The 18742-nt window shown below is 40.8% G+C and overlaps 1 protein-coding gene across 2 annotated transcripts; it reads left to right on the top strand.

The window, feature by feature from the left end:
• The first annotated feature begins 1140 nt into the window (after window positions 1-1140).
• LOC119425796 (programmed cell death 6 interacting protein) lies at window positions 1141-16912 on the top strand. 2 transcript variants are annotated; one of them, XM_037693344.1, is made up of 18 exons: window positions 1141-1436; window positions 3551-3605; window positions 3694-3763; window positions 4296-4423; window positions 7188-7341; window positions 8001-8101; window positions 8856-8972; window positions 9074-9296; window positions 9889-10012; window positions 10342-10519; window positions 11886-11997; window positions 12084-12253; window positions 12558-12806; window positions 13021-13155; window positions 13306-13400; window positions 13600-13723; window positions 13798-13997; window positions 16539-16912. In XM_037693344.1, exons 1-18 carry the CDS (start codon window positions 1231-1233, stop codon window positions 16723-16725), a joined length of 2628 nt encoding a protein of 875 aa, XP_037549272.1. In that variant the 5' UTR covers window positions 1141-1230; the 3' UTR covers window positions 16726-16912. The 2 variants fall into 2 exon arrangements, with proteins under 2 accessions (XP_037549272.1, XP_037549271.1); XM_037693343.1 differs by having other exon boundaries at window positions 8841-8972.
• Window positions 16913-18742: the final 1830 nt, after the last annotated feature.

Here is an 18742-nt window from a genome sequence, read left to right as displayed (position 1 = left end):
CAATCTTGTTCAGACTGGGAAAAGAGGAACTAATGTGTTGCTGATGGAAGTGGGTAAAAATAAAAAACTGATATTTTAACTGGCAATTTGTTTTAGAAAATCAAAACTAAGCAAATACAGGTTGGGACAAAAAACAATATTGAATTACAAATCAGTGCAACATATACAAAGATACAAAAAGGAAAGGAAGTTGGGTTTAAAGAAAAAAACTTGCATCAACTAAGACGCAAATCTATTGGTATACAAGAACATGAACTATAATGATGTGAAAAGATAAAACTACTTTTGTCTCTAAAAATAAAGACTCCCATTCATGAGGTTCTGGATTTAAAGTCACAAAAATAATACATTTACATCAGAGGATGAGCTGCGATGGATGAAAAATGTTATTTGTGAACAAAACATTTTTTTCCCTAAAGGCTTCAGAATTTGTCCAAAAAAAAAGTACTTTTAACAGTTTTTGAACAAGTAAAGTTTAATAAATGTTTACTTATGTTTATTTTTATTACAAAAAATACACATTAATCATTCTCAAAACATTTAGTTTTTCTCAAGAAATTATTGGAAAATTCAGTAACTTTAGACTTAACACAGATGAGGAACATTTTTAATTGAGAGAAGTAAATGAGATTTCAAAAACCAGAATTTCATATGTAAATGTTTATTTAATCAGAACGAATAAGTAGATGTAGGTTTGGAAATAATAGACATATTTTACTGTAACATAAACTTATCTATTTCATGTTTTTAGCTGCAACTTTAAAAAAGTCAGCTTGCTTATATGATTGCAGTCAAACTTAGGTGAACCATAATTAACTGATTGTTACTCAAAACCAATAACTCAAAAAATGTGACAATTGAAGATCAGTTTCAAAACAAATAATAATTTTGAACCATTATGATTTTTAATCAATAATTTTAAACAACGAGGAGGAATATGAAGACAATAACCTACCAGCTGACTTGTAATGTTTAATTCAAAAAAGTATAAGCAAAATAAATAAAAAAATAGTATTGTTATTGTTTTTCTTTTTGTGTTGATTTCTGAGACACTTCGTCAGTTGGACTGAGTCTGCGCAGTGGGGCTTCCGTTACCCATGACGTCATCGACGTTGCTTGTCAGAATCAGGAAGTGGGGTCGTGTCGCTGTTGTTTGTGTTCGTTGCTCCAAGATATCTTTGCCTGTTTTATTGTTTTCCTGACTTGTAGATATCACATTTACGGGCCGACATGGCAACGTTTATTTCAGTCCCGTTGAAGAAATCGTCTGAAGTGGAGCTGGTGAAGCCGCTGTCGAAGTTTGTCACAGCCTCTTATCCAGCCGGAGAGGAGCAAACCGAGTACCTCCGCGCCGTGGAGGAGTTGAACAAGCTCCGCAAGAACGCGCTGGGAAGGCCGCTCGACAAACACGAAAGCTCCCTTGAGATCTTACTCAGGTATAAAACGTACTTTAAAGCACCTGAATCAGCTTCAACAAAGTAAAACTCGCAGGAACCTTTTTTATCTGTGGTGTTGAATTAGCTTAGCGCGCCGCACCCACAGCCTGTTAGCTTGCTAAAGAGCTAAAGTTGAAGCTAAAGATGGTAACAAAAAACGACTCATTGATTAGTTTAAGCCGTCAAGCTCTTACGAGGTTAAACTATTCACGTCAGTTTAGTCACGGTTTTTTATTTAACCTGGGCTCGTTGTAAGAACTCGAGCTTTAGTTCAAGTGGTCAAAGAGGCCAAACAAATCATAAAACGACCCTTTATGTTTCACAGACTGAATAAAGGTTCCACAAACAACAAGCTCTTTTAAAGATTCTATACTGAGTGAAGGACAGCTTGGCCCAAGTTTGACAAGAGTGCGGATTGTAGGTTTTAGTTAAGAGTTTAAAGTAGTTCAGATGCCAAACAAAATGTGGAATAGCCCTTTAACCCAGCTATCGAATCAGATGCTGATATCCCCCCCCCCCCCCCCCCCAAAAAAAGTTCAAAACAAGAATTCTTCTTAATTCCTACATTATACAGCTTTCTCAAACTGATATTTAGCTAATAGTCCTGCCTTGAGCTATGCTTTTGTCAGTTTAAGCTGATAACAGTAAACTCTTTAACACAGTTCAGCTGTGAATCTGTGAAAGTCCCTTCAGTATTCCTGTCAGTCTGTGTCAGTGGCTTTGCATAAAGGAACTATTAAAAAAAAACAATAGGATTCATCTGTGTCTAACAAAGTTCCTGTTTCCTCAGCTGAATAGGTGCCTCCAGCTGTTTTATCTTTATGCTTTTTGTCATACTAATAATTAATTTGGTCCAGTCGAAAGGCAACAAAATCCTCATCCACCACTTTCACATCTAAGGTATCTCTCACTTATTATTAACCGACATTTCTGTTAGACGTGCATGCAGACTTTGTACTTTCTGATCTAACTACCGATACTTTGCTTTAAATGGGCTGCTCTTACGTTTTCTTCGTTGTGGTGAATCTTTCAGCTTCAGCACCGCTGTTCCAGCAGTAGGATTCCTTTCAAACGAAGGTTATTGTGTACAGTGTTGATAACATTTGAGAGTGACGGGAATGACAAAGCATTACTGATCAATGAGTCATGTTTCGGTTCAGTCTTGTGATTCCTGACATGTGCTGGCTGTGGCACATTTAGTTATTTCTTTTATTTAGGACCAGTTAGGAGTAAAGATGATCAGGGGTTTTCTTTAAGGGCTCCACGGCATTTCTGACTGTCTCTTGATTTTAAACTTCCTAAAACTGATGTTCTTGAAGTCTAACATGTATTATTTTTGTCCTTATTACATTTTACCAAAGAGTTTTATCTGTAAACGCTTTGAGGTTGTTGCAAATGCCTGATTGGCACTGTGGTTGAGGCTCACGTTTGCAATGAATGGACCATTATTAATGACTGCTACCATGACTGCTCCTTGGCTCTCTGTTAACTCTATGCCAGGTAGTCAGAGCGACGGGCCTTTCACAGGCAGCCAGAAACACAGCTGAAGTTTCACCATGGTGACCGGTGTTTGCATGGGACGTTGTTTTTCCCCGAGACACACCTCATCTCAGCTTTCCCTTGTGCACTTTTTTCAGCTCATATTTACTAAAAACTACCTGTAATATGAATAGAAATACCTTTTTTTTTTTTTTTTTTTTTTTTTTTTGTGTTTGTGTGCTTTTCAAGAAATGCAGGATTGATTTACCAAAAATATGGGATTCACAAGTATTTTTGTGACTGTATGCTGTCATATCCAAAACTAGAGTGTTGACATTCATCACAGACCCATGTACTGATCTGACAAAGAGCTGAGAAGCTACTGACTCGGTGTTGTTGGTGCACACGCGCTTCAGTGCGTTTGATCACCTTGGTATTTTTTTCCTGAGTCACTGTCAAATGCCTGACGAAGCAGTTTCCTCAAACCACAGACCAAATATCAGTCTGTAGCAGGTAGTTTCCTTTTTATTTAAAGGTGACATTTTTCTTCATTTCAAGTTCTTCGATCATTAGATGACATGATCTGGGTTTATGCATTATCCAAAACATGGTTTTATTTCACTTTTTTCTTACAGATACTATGATCAGTTGTGTGCAATTGAGCCCAAGTTTCCCTTCTCTGAAAACCAGGTAATGGATCCTACACACAACACGTATGGAAGTGAATTAAAGCTTAATTAAATGACTTGAGCAACAGAACATGGTTTTGTTTCTGCAGCTCTGCCTAACCTTCACATGGAAGGATGCCTTTGATAAAGGATCTCTGTTCGGAGGCTCAGTCAAACTCTGTGAGTGACGTTTCTTATTAAGCATGTTTGTGTGTGTCTGCAGTGTGCTGTGCTGTAAACCGTGTATGCAGTTGGCTGCAGAGGGAGAACAAGATGCTGCTATAGTAAAAAGACTGTTTAGTCTTTTCCCTTCATGTACATTTAGCCATGTTTTTTATTGTGTGTACGTGTTTCTATTTTTGGCTTTTGTCCAACGACATGAACACGCACCCAGTGAGAAACAAAAGCTTTCTAACATGCAACATGTCTCTATATCCCTCTGTGTACTCAAACAGGCTTGACAAGGTGTCATAAAGAATTAAACTGATATTAGACACAAGTTCGGGTTCTTCATGTGATACAGATATCTGTTCAGCACCTGGAACGTGACTGATACGACAGTGGCAATTTTTTTAATGAACTTTAGAGAAGAACGTCAAGTTGAGAAACAGAAATGTTGACTGGACACGCACTATAGACTAAATGCCAGGATATTCCTCCTTTACTTTGACAGTGAAATGGTGTTTATCATTTATTTGTGTTTGTGTTGCAGCTTTGGCCAGTTTAGGCTACGAGAAAACGTGCGTGTTGTTCAACTGTGCAGCTCTGGCCAGTCAGATTGCCGCGGAGCAGAACATTGATAACGATGAATGCCTCAAGGCTGCTGCCAAATACTATCAGGTGTGTGTAGTACCACTAACAAGCTACCGTTTTTAAAAACTCAAGACATGGAACATTTACATCATTTCTAAACAACAAATATTCCTTTCTTTCTTTGTCTTCCTGACGATTTTCTGGAGATTGAAATACAGACCCTTTCCAAAAAATTTGAATATCTTGTAAAAGTTGTTTAACTTCCATAATTCCATTCAAAAAGTGAATCTTTAATAGATGATAGATTCAGGGCCCACAATTTAAACGATTTCAAGTATTTGTTTATTTTTACATAATTTGGGCTTCCAGCACATGAAACCAGCAAAAACAGGATTTCAAAAAATTTGAATACTGTGGAGAAATCAGCCCAAATGTTGCAGGACATAAAAGTTTTAAAACTGAGTGTGACACTAATCATTTACTAATTACAATCATTTACTAATTTACAAATCTGTTGGACACCTGGCAGGGTCCAATGCTGACATGTTCCTGTTGTTAGTTTTCTACATTTGTCTTGGAATCTAGCTGTTTTTATTGTTTTGTTACCTTTTCCTTTTAGCCATCCTATTTGTTAAAAAAAAACAAAAAAAAAAAAAAAAAAAAAAACTGTAGTATGCTTTTTTATAACTGTTTATTGTTGTTACTGTTGTCCATTGTTGTCATCTTTCTTTGTTGAAATCAGGTCTCTCTTGTAAATGAGTCCTCGAGGCTCAATGGGATTTACCTGTCTAAATAAAGGTTGATTGATACTAAACTCAAAGCACCTTCACAGGTTTCCCCAAGTGTTATTAAATTGCTTCAGTTTGGTTCAATTGTCTCAGTTCTGTTCAATATGAGGAAGACTGCTAACTGGCCAGAAGGCCATCATTGATACCCTCCATAGGATGGGTAAGCCACAAAAGTTCATAGCTAAGGAGGCTGGCTGTTCACAGAGTGCTGTGTCCAAGCATATCAATGGAAAGTCTAGTGGAAGGGCAAAATGTGGCAGGAGAAGATGCACCAGCAAAAGAAATGACCGTGGGCTTCAGTGGATTATGAAACTGAGAAGATTCCAGAATCTGGCAGAGATCCAGAAAGAGTGAAATGAGGCGGGAGTCACAGCTTCAAAAACCACCACATTCAGACACATCTGGGAGATGGGCTACAACTGCTGGGTTCCTCAGGTCAAGTTACTTCTGAACCTGAGTCAACGTAGGAAATGTCTCAACTGGGCCAAGGAGAAGAAGAGCTAGGCCGTTGGCCAGTGGTCCAAGGTTCTCTTTTCCAATGAAGCTAAAGTGTGCCTTTCATTCAGAAATCAAGGTCCAAGGGTTTGTAGGAAGAAGAGTGAAGAACAGAACCCATACTGCTTGAGGTCCAGTGTGAAATATCCACAGTCAGTCATGATGTGGGGTGCAATGTCTGGTGCAGGTGTTGGTAAACGCTGCTTTCTTAAATCCAAGGTCACCACAACAGTCGACCAGAATGTTTTAGAGGACTTCATGATTCCTTCTGCTGAGGATCTGTATGGATGCAGATTTCATCTTCCAGCAGGACCTGGCCCCTGCCCATGCCGCTGGAAGCACCAAAACCTGGTTTGATGCCCATGCCACAGTGCTTGACTGGCCAGCCGACTCGCCGGACCTAAATCCATTGAGAATCTATGGAGTGTTGTCAAGAGGAAAATGAGGCACCAGGTCATCAACAAAGAAGAGCTGACAGCATCAAGGAGATCTGGGCTTCCATAACTCCCAGTCAATGCCACAGGCTGATTGCTTCAACGCCACGTTGCATCGAGGCAGTGATTAAGGCAAAGGGATTCCCAACCAAGTTGAAGATTGACATATTGTTTTGAAATTACCATATTTTGATTGATTTGTTGTGATCCTAATTTCTTTATTTTTTCTGCAAAAACTGAGTCGTGTGGGCTGATGTCTTCACAGTATTCTAATTTTTTTTTTTTAATCCTGTTTTCGTGGGTTTCGTGAACTGAAAGCCCAAATGATGTAAAAATAAACAAATAAATACTTGAAATTGTTTAAATTGTGGCCCCTGAATCTATCATCTATTAAAGATAAACTTTTTGAATGGAATTATGAAAGTTAAACAACTTTTCCAAGATATTCTAACTTTTTGGAAAGGGTCTATATGTTCAGATATACAGATTTTACCTAAAGGTACTTTCATGCCTGTGGTGTTAGAGGTGTTTATCAGAAGTATACAAGGTTTAAAAAGTGTTCCACTTTCTATCAGCACATGTAGCCTTGAACTTAAGTTACTTCATAACATTGTTTATTTACATCTGAAGCTGGAGTGTTCAATACTTTTAAGTGGTTTGATTGTCTGCACCTCACAAAGTCCTTGATGTGCTGTACTATTTTTTTTTTTTACTGTCGTAAATTGAATGCTATGTGCAGGAAAATCTTGCAAGTGATTGCAAAAAACGGGATGAAAATTTTATACTATCTCTCCATTAATATAAAGATTTGTTTTCATTGTAGAAATCATCTTATTTATTTTTATGTACTTTGCACACTGTAGTTACAGTCTGACAAATCTTAAAGGTTTACTGAGCTTTAGAGCACATGTTCCTTTACAAATCAGATCCATACTCTGATTGGACTTTTCTGCAGATACAACTCCCCCTGTGTCTTAATAGCCCTAATTTGTTATTCATGTGTTGATATTTTACAGACAGCTTTTATTTAGAGAGCGATGTCGTTTACACACGGTCTGGTTTCTGTTTTCACGCCACTTTTAGTGGATGTTTGAACAACAAAACTCATGTTTGATGTCGTGTCTCTTCTTCCAGTTGGCCAGCGGGGCCTTCAGTCACATTAAGGACACGGTGCTCTCTGCCCTGAACAGAGAGCCCACCATGGACATCTGTCCTGAGACCGTGAGCACTCTGAGCAGCATCATGCTGGCCCAAGCTCAGGAGGTCTTCTTCCTCAAAGCCACGTCAGGTACCAAAACATTTCATCCCATAATGAATTATCGCTGTGTGTCTACTGCTGTACAACAAGTTCATGCTTTAGCCCAAAAATGCACATCTATGCAGTTCTAAGTTTGAATCTCTGAGGCAAACTGTGTCACTAATTTAAAGAGTTGTTGCACTTCACATTAGTAGTTTCTGTAATTACACACCAGTGCAGTTTCTTTTTATCTTAAGATTAATTTCAAGGCGTGACAGGAGCCATTTTGATCCAGGCTGAGCACAGCCTCTGTCCCAGTTCTCCGTTCCAAGTTGTGGGCAAACTTTTACAAAAAAAAAAAGTGTTTTGTAGGTTACATCATAAAATAAGCCCTTGTTAAAAAAAAAATAGACCTCTAATCTGCTTAGTAGTTATTTTTATTGTTGTAAATGAGTTTTCACACTTTGTAGAATGTGAGGCTAACAGTCATGTTTTCTCACTGTGGCGTGGTGTTAAAACATCTCTGTGAAGAAAAGTCTCAGCTATCAACAGATTCACAGCTGCTGCACAAGATGCCTTAAAGTACGACCTCATGTTGGTGATCAGAGCTACAGATGAGCGTGTAAAGAGTTGTTTTAGGGAACTCAGCTTGAGAGCGCACTGATGTCTGTTTTTGTGGTCAATTGTCTAAAAGTGTCTTTTCTCAATAGACAAGATGAAAGATGCTGTGATTGCAAAGCTGGCCAATCAGGCTGCAGATTTCTACGGCGAGGCCTTTAAGCAGTGTCAGTTCAAAGACACCCTTCCTAAAGTAAGTGGCTAAAACACAAAGTTCACACGATAACCAGCAGACAGCCCAGTCCAGTCGGTCGTGCGTTCAGCGCGTCAAGAACATACTTTAGATTCTGTGGTGTGTTGAGTGTCGTGTGTCTGGGTTTTGTGTTGAAAAGGTGATGCAGGTTGTGGGACTATTCTGTTCTCCCTGGGTTCTTACTGGGAATTGTTGGATTTAACTACCTAGTGGGAAGTTAACAAGATACTGGATGTGGTGTATAAAAATGGAAAACTTCAAGTTATGAAACGTATAACAAAACCTTAATTATTACTTATTTTATGTCTTTGTGACACTTAAGTTGTCACTTTTTACAGCTTGAAGGGATTCTGATAAGTGTTTCTTCAAGATTTCTCAAGATCTTTTTTTTTTTTTTGTCTAAGCCACTTGATTCCAACCTTTGACCTGTGTGGGATGTTTCTTTGAGCTGTAGCAGCTTTTGCTGAAAGGTTTAACACTCATGAGCTCTTGTGTTTTTTCTCTCTCGTCTCCTTTTCTTCCTGCATCCCTTGTGGTGGTGGCGACGCTGGTTGTCTGTCTGCGTGCGCTTGTGTTGTGTTTGCACAATCCTTGCTGCACGTGCCTGTTTTTGAATGGCTTTTGTGATTTGACTTCACTGATGTGCGTGTCCCTGATTTTGATTTGCCTTGCTGTTGTATGCGTGTGCGTTGCACATACGTGTTTGTGTGTTGCTCTGTGGTTGCCTCTCCCTGGTTAGTATTTTTATTTTCAGGAAGTGCTGCCGGTCCTGGCAGCAAAGCATTGCATCATGCAGGCCAACGCCGAGCTGCACCAGAGCATCCTCGCCAAACAGAAGAAGCGCTTCGGAGAGGAGATTGCTCGTCTGCAGGTACAGATTTCAAATGTTTTATTTTTATTGTTTCACACTGACAGGGGGATGATGGGTCACCATTACCTTCGTACAATCTAATAAGTGTTTGAACTCTGCAGCACGCGGCTGAGCTGGTGAAGACAGTTGCGTCTCGTTACGACGAGTATGTGAGCGTAAAGGACCTGACTGATAAGATAAATCGAGCCCTCACTGCAGCCAAGAAGGACAATGACTTTATCTACCACGACCGTGTGCCTGAAGTCAAAGACCTGGAACATATCGGAAAGGCAGCGCTGGTCAAATCTTCCACCATCACACCTCCACTCAGTCAGAAATTCACAGGTAGGACGTACATCTATAGAGACATCCATCATTGATTCTACATTTAAACATGACGATTAAGTTCATAACATTAAACTGATGAAAAAACTAAATTATGCACTCTTCTTAAACTGACAAATTGCAAGAATTGAGAAATTTTCACTTGTTTTCTCTTAAAAATGCAGATTATTTAGAGTTCAGACAAATAATGTCATAAGTGCCAAGTGGAATTTTACAAAAGAAGTATGAATAAGTGACAAAGGGAAACAACTTGAATTATTTTTTTGTACAGAACTAAAGTTTCTGCTTTTTCTTGTGCCCAAGTCATGTGATGTAAAATACCAACAGATTAGGATTTTGGACTGAAACTTGGACCACTTCCTGTTAATTTTTATCCTGCTGATTGACAGAACCAATATCAGAATCATGATGAGAGTTATCTTCAGCCACAATTTTCTGCAACATATTTTAATCACTTGTCTGACGACTGCTAGTCTCATTTAAATATCTTTCACTACAAAGATTTGACCACATTCTTGTAAAAAAAAAATGCTCGAAACAACTTTCACATTTAGGTTATTCTCTGTAAATCTGATCACGTTGATCTTTTCAGATTTGTTTGAGAAGATGGTGCCCATGGCAGTGCAGCAGTCCATGAGCTTTTACAGCCAGAGAAAAGCCGAGACGGTGAACAGACTGGTGGGAACAATGAGGGAGGCCACCAATCTCTGCAACGGGTTAGTTGAAGAGCATCTGTACAAGTTTCCCTGCAATCACCTGCATCACGCACTCTGAGCGACTTTTTGACATTAACAATTCATGACATCAGAGTGCACCAGGTACCATTAAAACGTTGACAAGAGCACTCGTTTGCTCCGATGAGTGCTCGACTATTATTTCATCCAATAGAAGGATGGTGTTGAGTTTAATTCACAACACGTTTGAAGGCTGGAGATAATTTAAAGCTGTGTTTATAATCAAAATGTGGCTTTACAGCGAGTGTTTTTAAGAGCAGCTGATGTTTGAGGAGCTGTAATAAATGACAGATAATCTGAAACTCTGTTAGGGTGTTGGCGTCGCTGAACCTGCCCGCTGCTCTGGAGGATCTGTCTGGAGATTCTATCCCACAATCCATTGCTGAGAAGGCCAAATCGATTGTGGGGCAGGGAGGATTGCAGAGCATCGAGAAGCTAATCAAAGACCTGCCTGAGCTATTAACTCGCAACAGAGAGATCCTGGATGAGGTCAGTGAAGTGGTCCGGGCGTTGCCACTACTTATTGTAGCTGTAAATCTGTTTCTAAAAGTAAAGACTGGACTTTTAGAGCTGCGGGCCTCAGACAGCATGTTTGTCATATGGCTTTGCTTTTCTTCAAAGAGCAGCTTATGAAATTAATGCTGCTTAATTTAATTTTTGGATTTTGTGATTGTTGGTGTTTCTGCCAAGGCTTACCAGTGAAGCACATTAATGCTTAACAGCTCCAAATCATCACTCATGGCGTAAATCCCAGATTAGGATCATCTCTGAAGTCTAATCTACAGATCTGTGGGCCAACATCTTTCAGTCCACTAACTCCAGCCAACCCATTTTTTTAAACAGCTTGCTGACAAACAATTAAACTGACAAAAGGGATAAACAAAAAAAACACATACAATCTGTTTCCAAGTTTTTTGTCAAACTGTAAAAAGTCCGAACAGAAAGGCCCTATTTTTTCTTTTAAAAAGTTTTTATGTGCATAAAGCCAAATTTTAATAGTAAAAAGTGCAAATTTGCTGTCCAAAAACAAACTGTTAGTATGTTTTAAATAAAATTTGAGATTTATTTACTGGGGGTGTAACGAACAGTTCCCCCCCCCAAATCATGGTTTGTTACATACTAATATCTTTATTATGGCGTTAAAAGAAGTACGGTCTCACAGACCGTGTGTTGTAAAGTTTCATAAACTCCAAAAAGGTATCTCTTTCTTGGATTAAAAATATTACAAAAAAATAAAACAAAGTGTTTAGTTCAAATTATTTGACACAAACTTAAAGCAAAATAAAAACCAACACAGTTCCCAACGTGAACTCTCACCTAGCTTTTCAGCAAGTGAGAGATGGTGTGGGAAAATGATTTTTGACATCAGTGATCTCAAATAAATAGACAAATGGCCTGCCATACAGTTGAAAGTGCTCATTTTATAATTGCTTGCCCCAAATCCGTTGTCTCCACTGCTCCTGATCATGACCTGGGAACTTTCCCACAAAGCTGAATTATTCTGAATCAGTCCTTCCTGCTCGGGTCGATTGAAGAGTTTAGACTTTATCGTCCTCCGCTTCTTTTCTGAAGTGAAATAAAGTTAAATGAAATGTGCGCCTGTTTATAGATGGGAGCGGTGACTGACATGATCTTTGTGTACTTCTTGATGCTCTTGCTAAATGTTTAAGTACAAATATATGAATTTATTTTCTGTCCAAAGCATTTGTAGCATCAAGTTTCTCAAAATAAGTTAGAAAAAAATAAAAGGGAACAACAGCTCTACGTTGAACTTGGATTAAAACACAGTTTTTGGTTTTTGTTTACCGTTAGTGTTTGTGACTGCTCATCTGTCTTGTTCGTGTTGGTTGATTAGTCTCTGAAGATGCTGGACGACGAGGAGACAACAGACAACGAGCTGCGAGCCAAGTTCAACCAGCGCTGGAACAGAACCCCCTCAGGAGATCTGTACAAGCCCCTTCGTGCAGGTGCACGTCTTACTCACGTCTTCTGTCTTCTATCTGCGACCACCATCACCTTATCTGCTCCTCCTTTTCATTGTTCTTCTACTCAGAGGGCACCAACTTCCGTAACATCCTGGACAAGGCGGTGGGGGCTGACCAGGTGGTGAGGGACCGCTACAACACACAGTGTGACATGATCGCACTGCTGTGTAAACCTGAGAGCGAGCTCACCGCCGCCATCCCCTCCGCCAACCCGACAAAGACACTACAGGGCAGCGAGGTGTGTGTGTCCACACGATGCAAAACAATCATTTTTACTGTTCTGGTTTCTTGTGTCTAGAACAGACCCAGAGGACGTTTTGTGCTTTATGGCTCTTTTTCCTCCCCCCTTTAGCGTAGCCCCATTTTTCTTGCAGTCTGCTGACTTGGCATCGTGAGTCACTGGGGATCTTAAACAACTAAGCAAGCAGAACTGGGAAAGAACAAGCCAGAAGTTTATGTCTCTCCAACTGTGCTTAAGTGGGGAAAAAAAAGATGATGAGAACGCATCCTTTCTTCTTCTTCCTCCTCCTCTTCCTCCTCAGGTGGTGAACGTGCTGCGCTCCCTCCTCGCCCAGCTGGATGAGGTGAAGAAGGAGAGGGAGGTCCTGGAGGGAGAAATCAAGGCCGTGACGTTCGACATGTCCACTACGTTCCTGAAGGCGCTCGCCCAGGACGGAGCGATCAACGAGGAGCAGCTGTCCATGTCCCAGCTCGACCAGCTGTACGGCAGCTACAACCAGAAGGTGCAGGCCAGCCTCAGCATGCAGGAAGAGCTGCTGGGACAAGTTCAGGTACACCAACAAACCCAACGCTTGTTGTTTTTAGGTCATGGTGGTCTCTGTTGCTGGGGGAAAATAAAACCTACATGATGTAAGCAGGTGCAGATAAAAGAAACAGAAAAAAAATGGTGTCATGTGCAGAAAGAGTTTACAACTTACTCTGCATGAATGCAAAAAATAAAACATGTCTGGTTGTGTGTTTTCTGAAACCCAATTGTCCTTGTAGACGTCCCACCAGGAGTTCGCAAGCCTCAAACAGTCCAACAGTGATGCCAACCAGCGGGAGGAGGTCTTAAAGAAACTGGCTTCAGCTCACGACAGCTACGTGGAGATCTGCAGCAACCTGCGCGAAGGCACCAAGGTACTCGCTCAGCACATCTGCACACCATCAGCAGGAACTCTGAAACTGTTCCCCTTATTTATCTTTTTTCACTACATGTTTAGCAAGCCAGGTGATTAGCTTTTTTTATTTATTTTTTAAATCTCGCCCTTTTGTCCTTGTTCTCCTCAGTTTTACAACGACTTGACAGAAATCCTGCTCAAGTTCCAGAACAAATGCAGCGACATCGTTTTCGCTCGCAAGACGGAGCGGGACGAGCTCCTCAAGTGCGTACAGTCAGAACAAAACCAACTGCCTTCTCGCGTGTCTGATGTATTTATTTGAACACAACTTGTTTCCTAACGTTTTAAACGTCGTATTTAAGATGTAGGAATGCCGGTCGTGTGCAGTAGATGAGAGGAAAAGTGAAAATGAAGTAAACTCTGCAGCACGGCACCGGTTGTGAAGTTTAAATTCTTGTTTCAGAGAGCTGCAGCAGAGCATCGCTCGGGAGCCCAGCGCTCCGGCCTTCAACGTTCCCGCCTATCAGAGCGCCCCTGCTGCCCCCGTCTCGGCCCCAGGTCCAACCCCTGCTCCCAGAACAGTCTTTGTAAGCGCCCGCAGACTGAATCTGGTTTACAAACCGCATTGTCTTTGTGTTTTCACACGTCTGTTCTGTTTTAGCCCCAGCAGCCTCAGCAAGCTCAGCAGCCCCAACCGAAGCCCCAACCTCCTTCCAGGCCACCACCCCCAAGCTTCACTCCTCAGGCAGCCGCACCCGCCAGCCCAGCACCCACCGGTCCTCCCAACAATAACCCCCCACCTGTGGCACCAACCTCCCAGGCACAAGGACCACCTTATCCCTCCTACCAAGGCTATCCAGGGTGAGTTTTCCTTCCAGTCATCCAAACACCTCGGGTGCTGTAACTCTGACACAATCTGATTATAAATCTATAAAATACATTCAGTAAGATCATTCATCAGTAATTTTCTGAAAGAGCCACATCTTAAACAGCTGCTCTCATTAGTTGAATACATTTTTAGTCAACAGCTCATATCTCTGTTGAATAATGTAGGTTGACATCGTTTAACTCTTGATCTTACATTTAAAGGGCATTTATGTCCAATATTTGGTCTGACGTGCACTTCACAGGCAGTATGTCACAGGGCTGCTCTTCTGTGACAGAAAACATCCGAGGCTAATGTTCTGGTCTAAAACCAGACCGACGATTAACCATTTTTGAAAAACTGGTTAAGTTCTGCCTATCTTTATTTAAAAAGTGTGCTCCAGCAGATTAAATCCTAAATGTGGGGGTGGTTGTAAAGGTAGGTTCAAATCACATTGATGGGATGTGGGCAACAAAATAATGTGCATGGCCAAGAATGCAGCTTTACAAGCCGTGCACATAAAAATAGGCCACGATTTTTAAAAACTATCTGTTAAAACCAACTTGATGGTCACCCAGTTGCAAAGACCCACACCCTCTGTGAGGCTGCAATGAAAAATGACCTTTTTCTTACAGCTTTCCCTCGATTTGTGTCACCAACAAGTCTCAACAGTTACAGCCTCTTTAATCGTAGCTGCAACACTCGTTTCAAACATGCAGTTTCTCAAAACATAGAACTCTGTTTCTGTGAAGGAGTAAAGTTTCCAACACCATTTGCACAGTTACATAAAACAAGCAACACAAAATGAATGACAGAAGTTCTCTGTGAAGCCAGCACTGGCACATGATGCACTGTTCTTCTTACCCTAGCATGCATGTGAAAACCAGAGAACCTAAAGAAACCCAGAGAAAGTTTGAATGCAGTGAGGCAGCATCACTTAACCAGCTGCTCCATGGAGCAGTTTGAGTTGTAAAACCTACAGGGATTAAATAAAGTAGCGTTCTGGCACCATGTGGATTACTCCAGGTGCTGGTCTATAAATCTAACTGGCTGTGCTTCATGTTTTATTGTCATTATTTACTGAACTGCTCACTCTACTCCCTGAACTCCTGCACTTCTTTCTGCACTTGGACTTATCTTTCAGCTCTGACCACTGGCACCTTAATGTGGCAAACAGATCATCTGGAATAAAAGTGTCTGTACAACCGAATTATCCGAACATTAAATTTAAGATGATTTACCTACGAGTGACATAAAACGCATCATAGTGTGAATGTTTATGAAACATTTACACTACTGTGATCCATTTTTCTTCAGTACATTTTTTGGCATGGTTCTCGTCCCACAGTTTTCAATTTATTTCAACAAATCAAAACGTTCAGCTCTTTCAGGACAATCCTCCTATGACTTTTGGTATTGGTGCAACTTTAGCTTTGTGATATATTTAGCCTTTTCTGCCACTTTTTTTCTCATAGAACATGAATTGAGCTCATTTTACATCCTTCTAATCTTTACATCTGTTTACAGCCATTTACTGCTCCTTTCACATTTTGTTCTGCTTCAGCTACTTTGTGCAAATTCAAACTTTTTTCCAGCTAATTTCAGCTGTTTTGTGCTCCTTTCAGATTATTTCAACTAACTACAACATTTTTGTACTTCTTCTAACTTCTTTCTGCTAATTTCAGCTTGTTATGCTCCTTTCAGCTCATTTCTGAAAGTTCCAACTTTTTCTACTATTTCAGCTACTATTTAGCTGTTTTTATGCTAATTTAAGCTTTTTCAGCTAATTCCACATTTTTTTTGCAGTAATTTAAACTTTTCAGCCTAATCCATCAAAAATGCGCTCTCTCCACTTCCTTCTTGTATTTTCAGCTTCTTTCTGCTTTTTTAGCTACTTTTCAGCTGTTTTTTTAAATTAAATCTTTTTTCAGATAATCTCCACTTTTTGTGCTAATTTCTGCTTCTTTCAGCTTAACTGGGCAAACGTGTTCTTTCTGCTTTCTTCTGCTACTTTAAGCTTGTTCTACCTATTCAGCTACCTTTAGCTAATTTTAGCTGTTTTCACATAAATTCAAGTTTTACTTGATAATTTCTGCTACTTTCAGCCTAATTAACTTTTGTGTTAATTTCAGCTTATGTTCCTTTTAGCTTTTTCTGCTCTTTCAGCTACTATTTAGCTGTTTTATGTTAATTTTAGCTTTTCCAGCTAATTCGACATTTTTTTACCTTATTTCAGCTCTTTCCACTTCCATCTGGAAATGTGTTTTCTTTCTGCATTTTCAGCTACTTTTTTACTAATTTCAGCCTTTTTTGTGATAATTTCTACTTTTTTAAACCTAATTCAGCAAATATGTCTTCTTTTTGTTTTCTTCTGCTAATTTAGTCCTTTTCTCCCATTTCAGCTACATTTCAGCATGTTTTTGTGAATTTCAGCTGTTTTTCAGCAAGTTCTTCAGCAATAAGTATTCACACTGCATTTTCACGGGAAATTAAGTTTCTCTAGTTGAATTAGAGTTTTCTCTGATTGTGTCGTCCAGGTTCTACCAGATGCCCATGGGCTACAACCCGTATGCGTACGGTCAGTACAACGTGCCCTACATGCCCTACCAGACCACCCCAGGACAGGGAGGATACCCAGGAGCCCCTCCAGCAGGACAGCCCTACCCTGGCTACCCACAGCAGCCCCCCCAGCAACAACAACATCCGTACTACCCTCAACAATAACTCTCCTCTTCAGCCCTTCGTTCCTGTTCTGACACGTTAACACCAAATAAAATGCGGCCTCAGCAATAACACTCGGCCTCCATCAGCCCCTCTTCAGCTTTGCTTCCTCTCACTAACAGCAGCTTTAGGAAGCGAGATCTCTGAGCTTATTTGCACTTTTTTTTTTTTATCTAAAAATTTTTCTTTATTCCTGTATTTCAAAAAAATAATTTTCACGTTTCCCTTCGTTTTATGTTTTCTGGATTGAACTTTCGCTCATCGTTACCTCGTTACTCTCTGTTCTTCTTACGGTTTTTGAGTTTTAGTCGAGCCCTAACACGTTTTCACCGATGCCTCCTCACTGAGCTGGACTGCTGTGCGTCTCATGAAAGGATCCCAGATGTTTGGGGTCGTGTTTGTCACGTGGGTTAGTGGGTGGGCCGTCATTTCCAATAATTAATTCACCCACCTAATCAACCCTCACTGCTTCCGAATCGACTCTAATCCTATTTTTGTAATGAATACTGATGCCTCATGTATGATTATATATAAAAAAGAAACATGCTGTAGGTTTTCTATGACTGCTGTGATTTCTGCTCTTTCTTTTCTTTCAGCCGGGGGAATGGGGGTTTTTACAATCAAAGGCTGTATAGGTGGGAGAAATTGTTCTAGTATATAAATATATGTATAAATAAGACTCTGTATGTGGTTAACCAGAATACTGTGTGCTGCACTCTTCATGCTCTTTGTTTTTTTTTATTCCTTATCTCTAATGTGATTAAAACGAAAACAGAACCGCCTTTTTGTTTGAAGATGTTTCGATGGTGTTGAATGTGAAGCAGCCAGTAGGGGGCAGTCCTGCAGCTCACAGGAGAAGCCTCACCTCACCTGCTATTGTTGCTCCATCTAACTAATCGAACCACTGTTTGACCCCCCTCCAGCTGGGGGGGGGGGGGGGGGGGGAGATCCTATTTAGATGACATGCAAATTACGTTGCAGTGAGGTCGCGATCTCATCCAGTCATATTTTCCCTGCAGGTGATTTCTCTACAGACGAATTTCATCCTTGGATATTTATTCAGCGTCAGGAGACACTAATGATTCTGTATATACCCTTCGTGTGTGCGTGCGTGTGCGCGCGTGTGTGGCAGATGGCAGCACAGTGTGATGTCTGGATGGATGCACGGAGATGTTGGCAGAAAGCTGCTGGTCTCCTGCCTGCATCCATCACTCCACCTCTCTCCGTTCTCGTTGTTCCTCCGTCTTTTTGTTTCGTTCTTCGTTTTATTATTGCCACACTTTTCGCCGTATTGCAGTGAACATTTTCGCCCATCCTTTGCTCTCTCTTCCTCGCCCCGGTTTGTTTTCCTCTTTGTTTTTTGTTTTCATCCCCTCCCTGCGCACCACCTGTCTTTTTCTATCTTCAGCTGCTCTCACGGCTCATGGGTTTTTGCTCACCGTTTGTCCGTCCTCGCCTCACACCGTCCGTCTCCTCTCCTCAACATTACGTCAATCTCCGGTGTGCGCTTCATCTCTGAGAGGAGAGCGAGAGTCACGCACACGCACTTTTAATCAGATCTAACAGCTCCTACTGGAAGTGACACAACACAAAACTGCTGCCATGTCCCCCCCCACCAACCCCTCCACCCCCGCCCCGCCTCACTCTATCCATACACCATGCCTTTGCTGCCAAAGCCAATTGTAGCTCTGGATATGTTTATCAAAGGTGTCTGTGCATCTCAGGCGTTTAATTTTAACAAGACGTTCCTCCACCGGAGGAGTGTCATATTTTAATTGGTCTGAAGGAGAATAAAGGCAGTGAACGGAGCACTGCAGTGACAGGTATTAATTACCTCCTGCATAACGACTCCCCAATCTCACATTCATTGGTACTCTCACTATTCTTACTCCCCCACTTTTTTTTGTGTCCTTCGCTTCCCTCTCCTCCTCACCATGTGTTTATAACGGGGCTGAATGGAGGCTTTTTCTTTGGCTATGATGTCGATAATTAAATAGACTCCATTAGGGACGCTCCGTTT

Source organism: Nematolebias whitei, chromosome 19 (assembly GCF_014905685.2).
Source record: "Nematolebias whitei isolate Nwh7 chromosome 19, NemWhi1, whole genome shotgun sequence".
NCBI classification, from domain to species: Eukaryota; Metazoa; Chordata; class Actinopteri; order Cyprinodontiformes; family Rivulidae; genus Nematolebias; species Nematolebias whitei.
The sequence above is the reverse complement of the archived record's forward strand: the minus strand, read 5'-3'. Positions and strand labels throughout refer to the sequence as shown.

What these genes read in the sequence shown, in the direction of transcription:
- LOC119425796 (XM_037693343.1), top strand. Translation starts at nt 1,231, where the DNA reads ATGGCAACGTTTATTTCAGTCCCGTTGAAGAAATCGTCTGAAGTGGAG. An exon ending in TCCCTTGAGATCTTACTCAG is followed by an intron (nt 1,437 to 3,550) that starts GTATAAAACGTA and finishes TTTTTCTTACAG; the next exon opens with ATACTATGATCAGTTGTGTG. An exon ending in CGGAGGCTCAGTCAAACTCT is followed by an intron (nt 3,764 to 4,295) that starts GTGAGTGACGTT and finishes TTTGTGTTGCAG; the next exon opens with CTTTGGCCAGTTTAGGCTAC.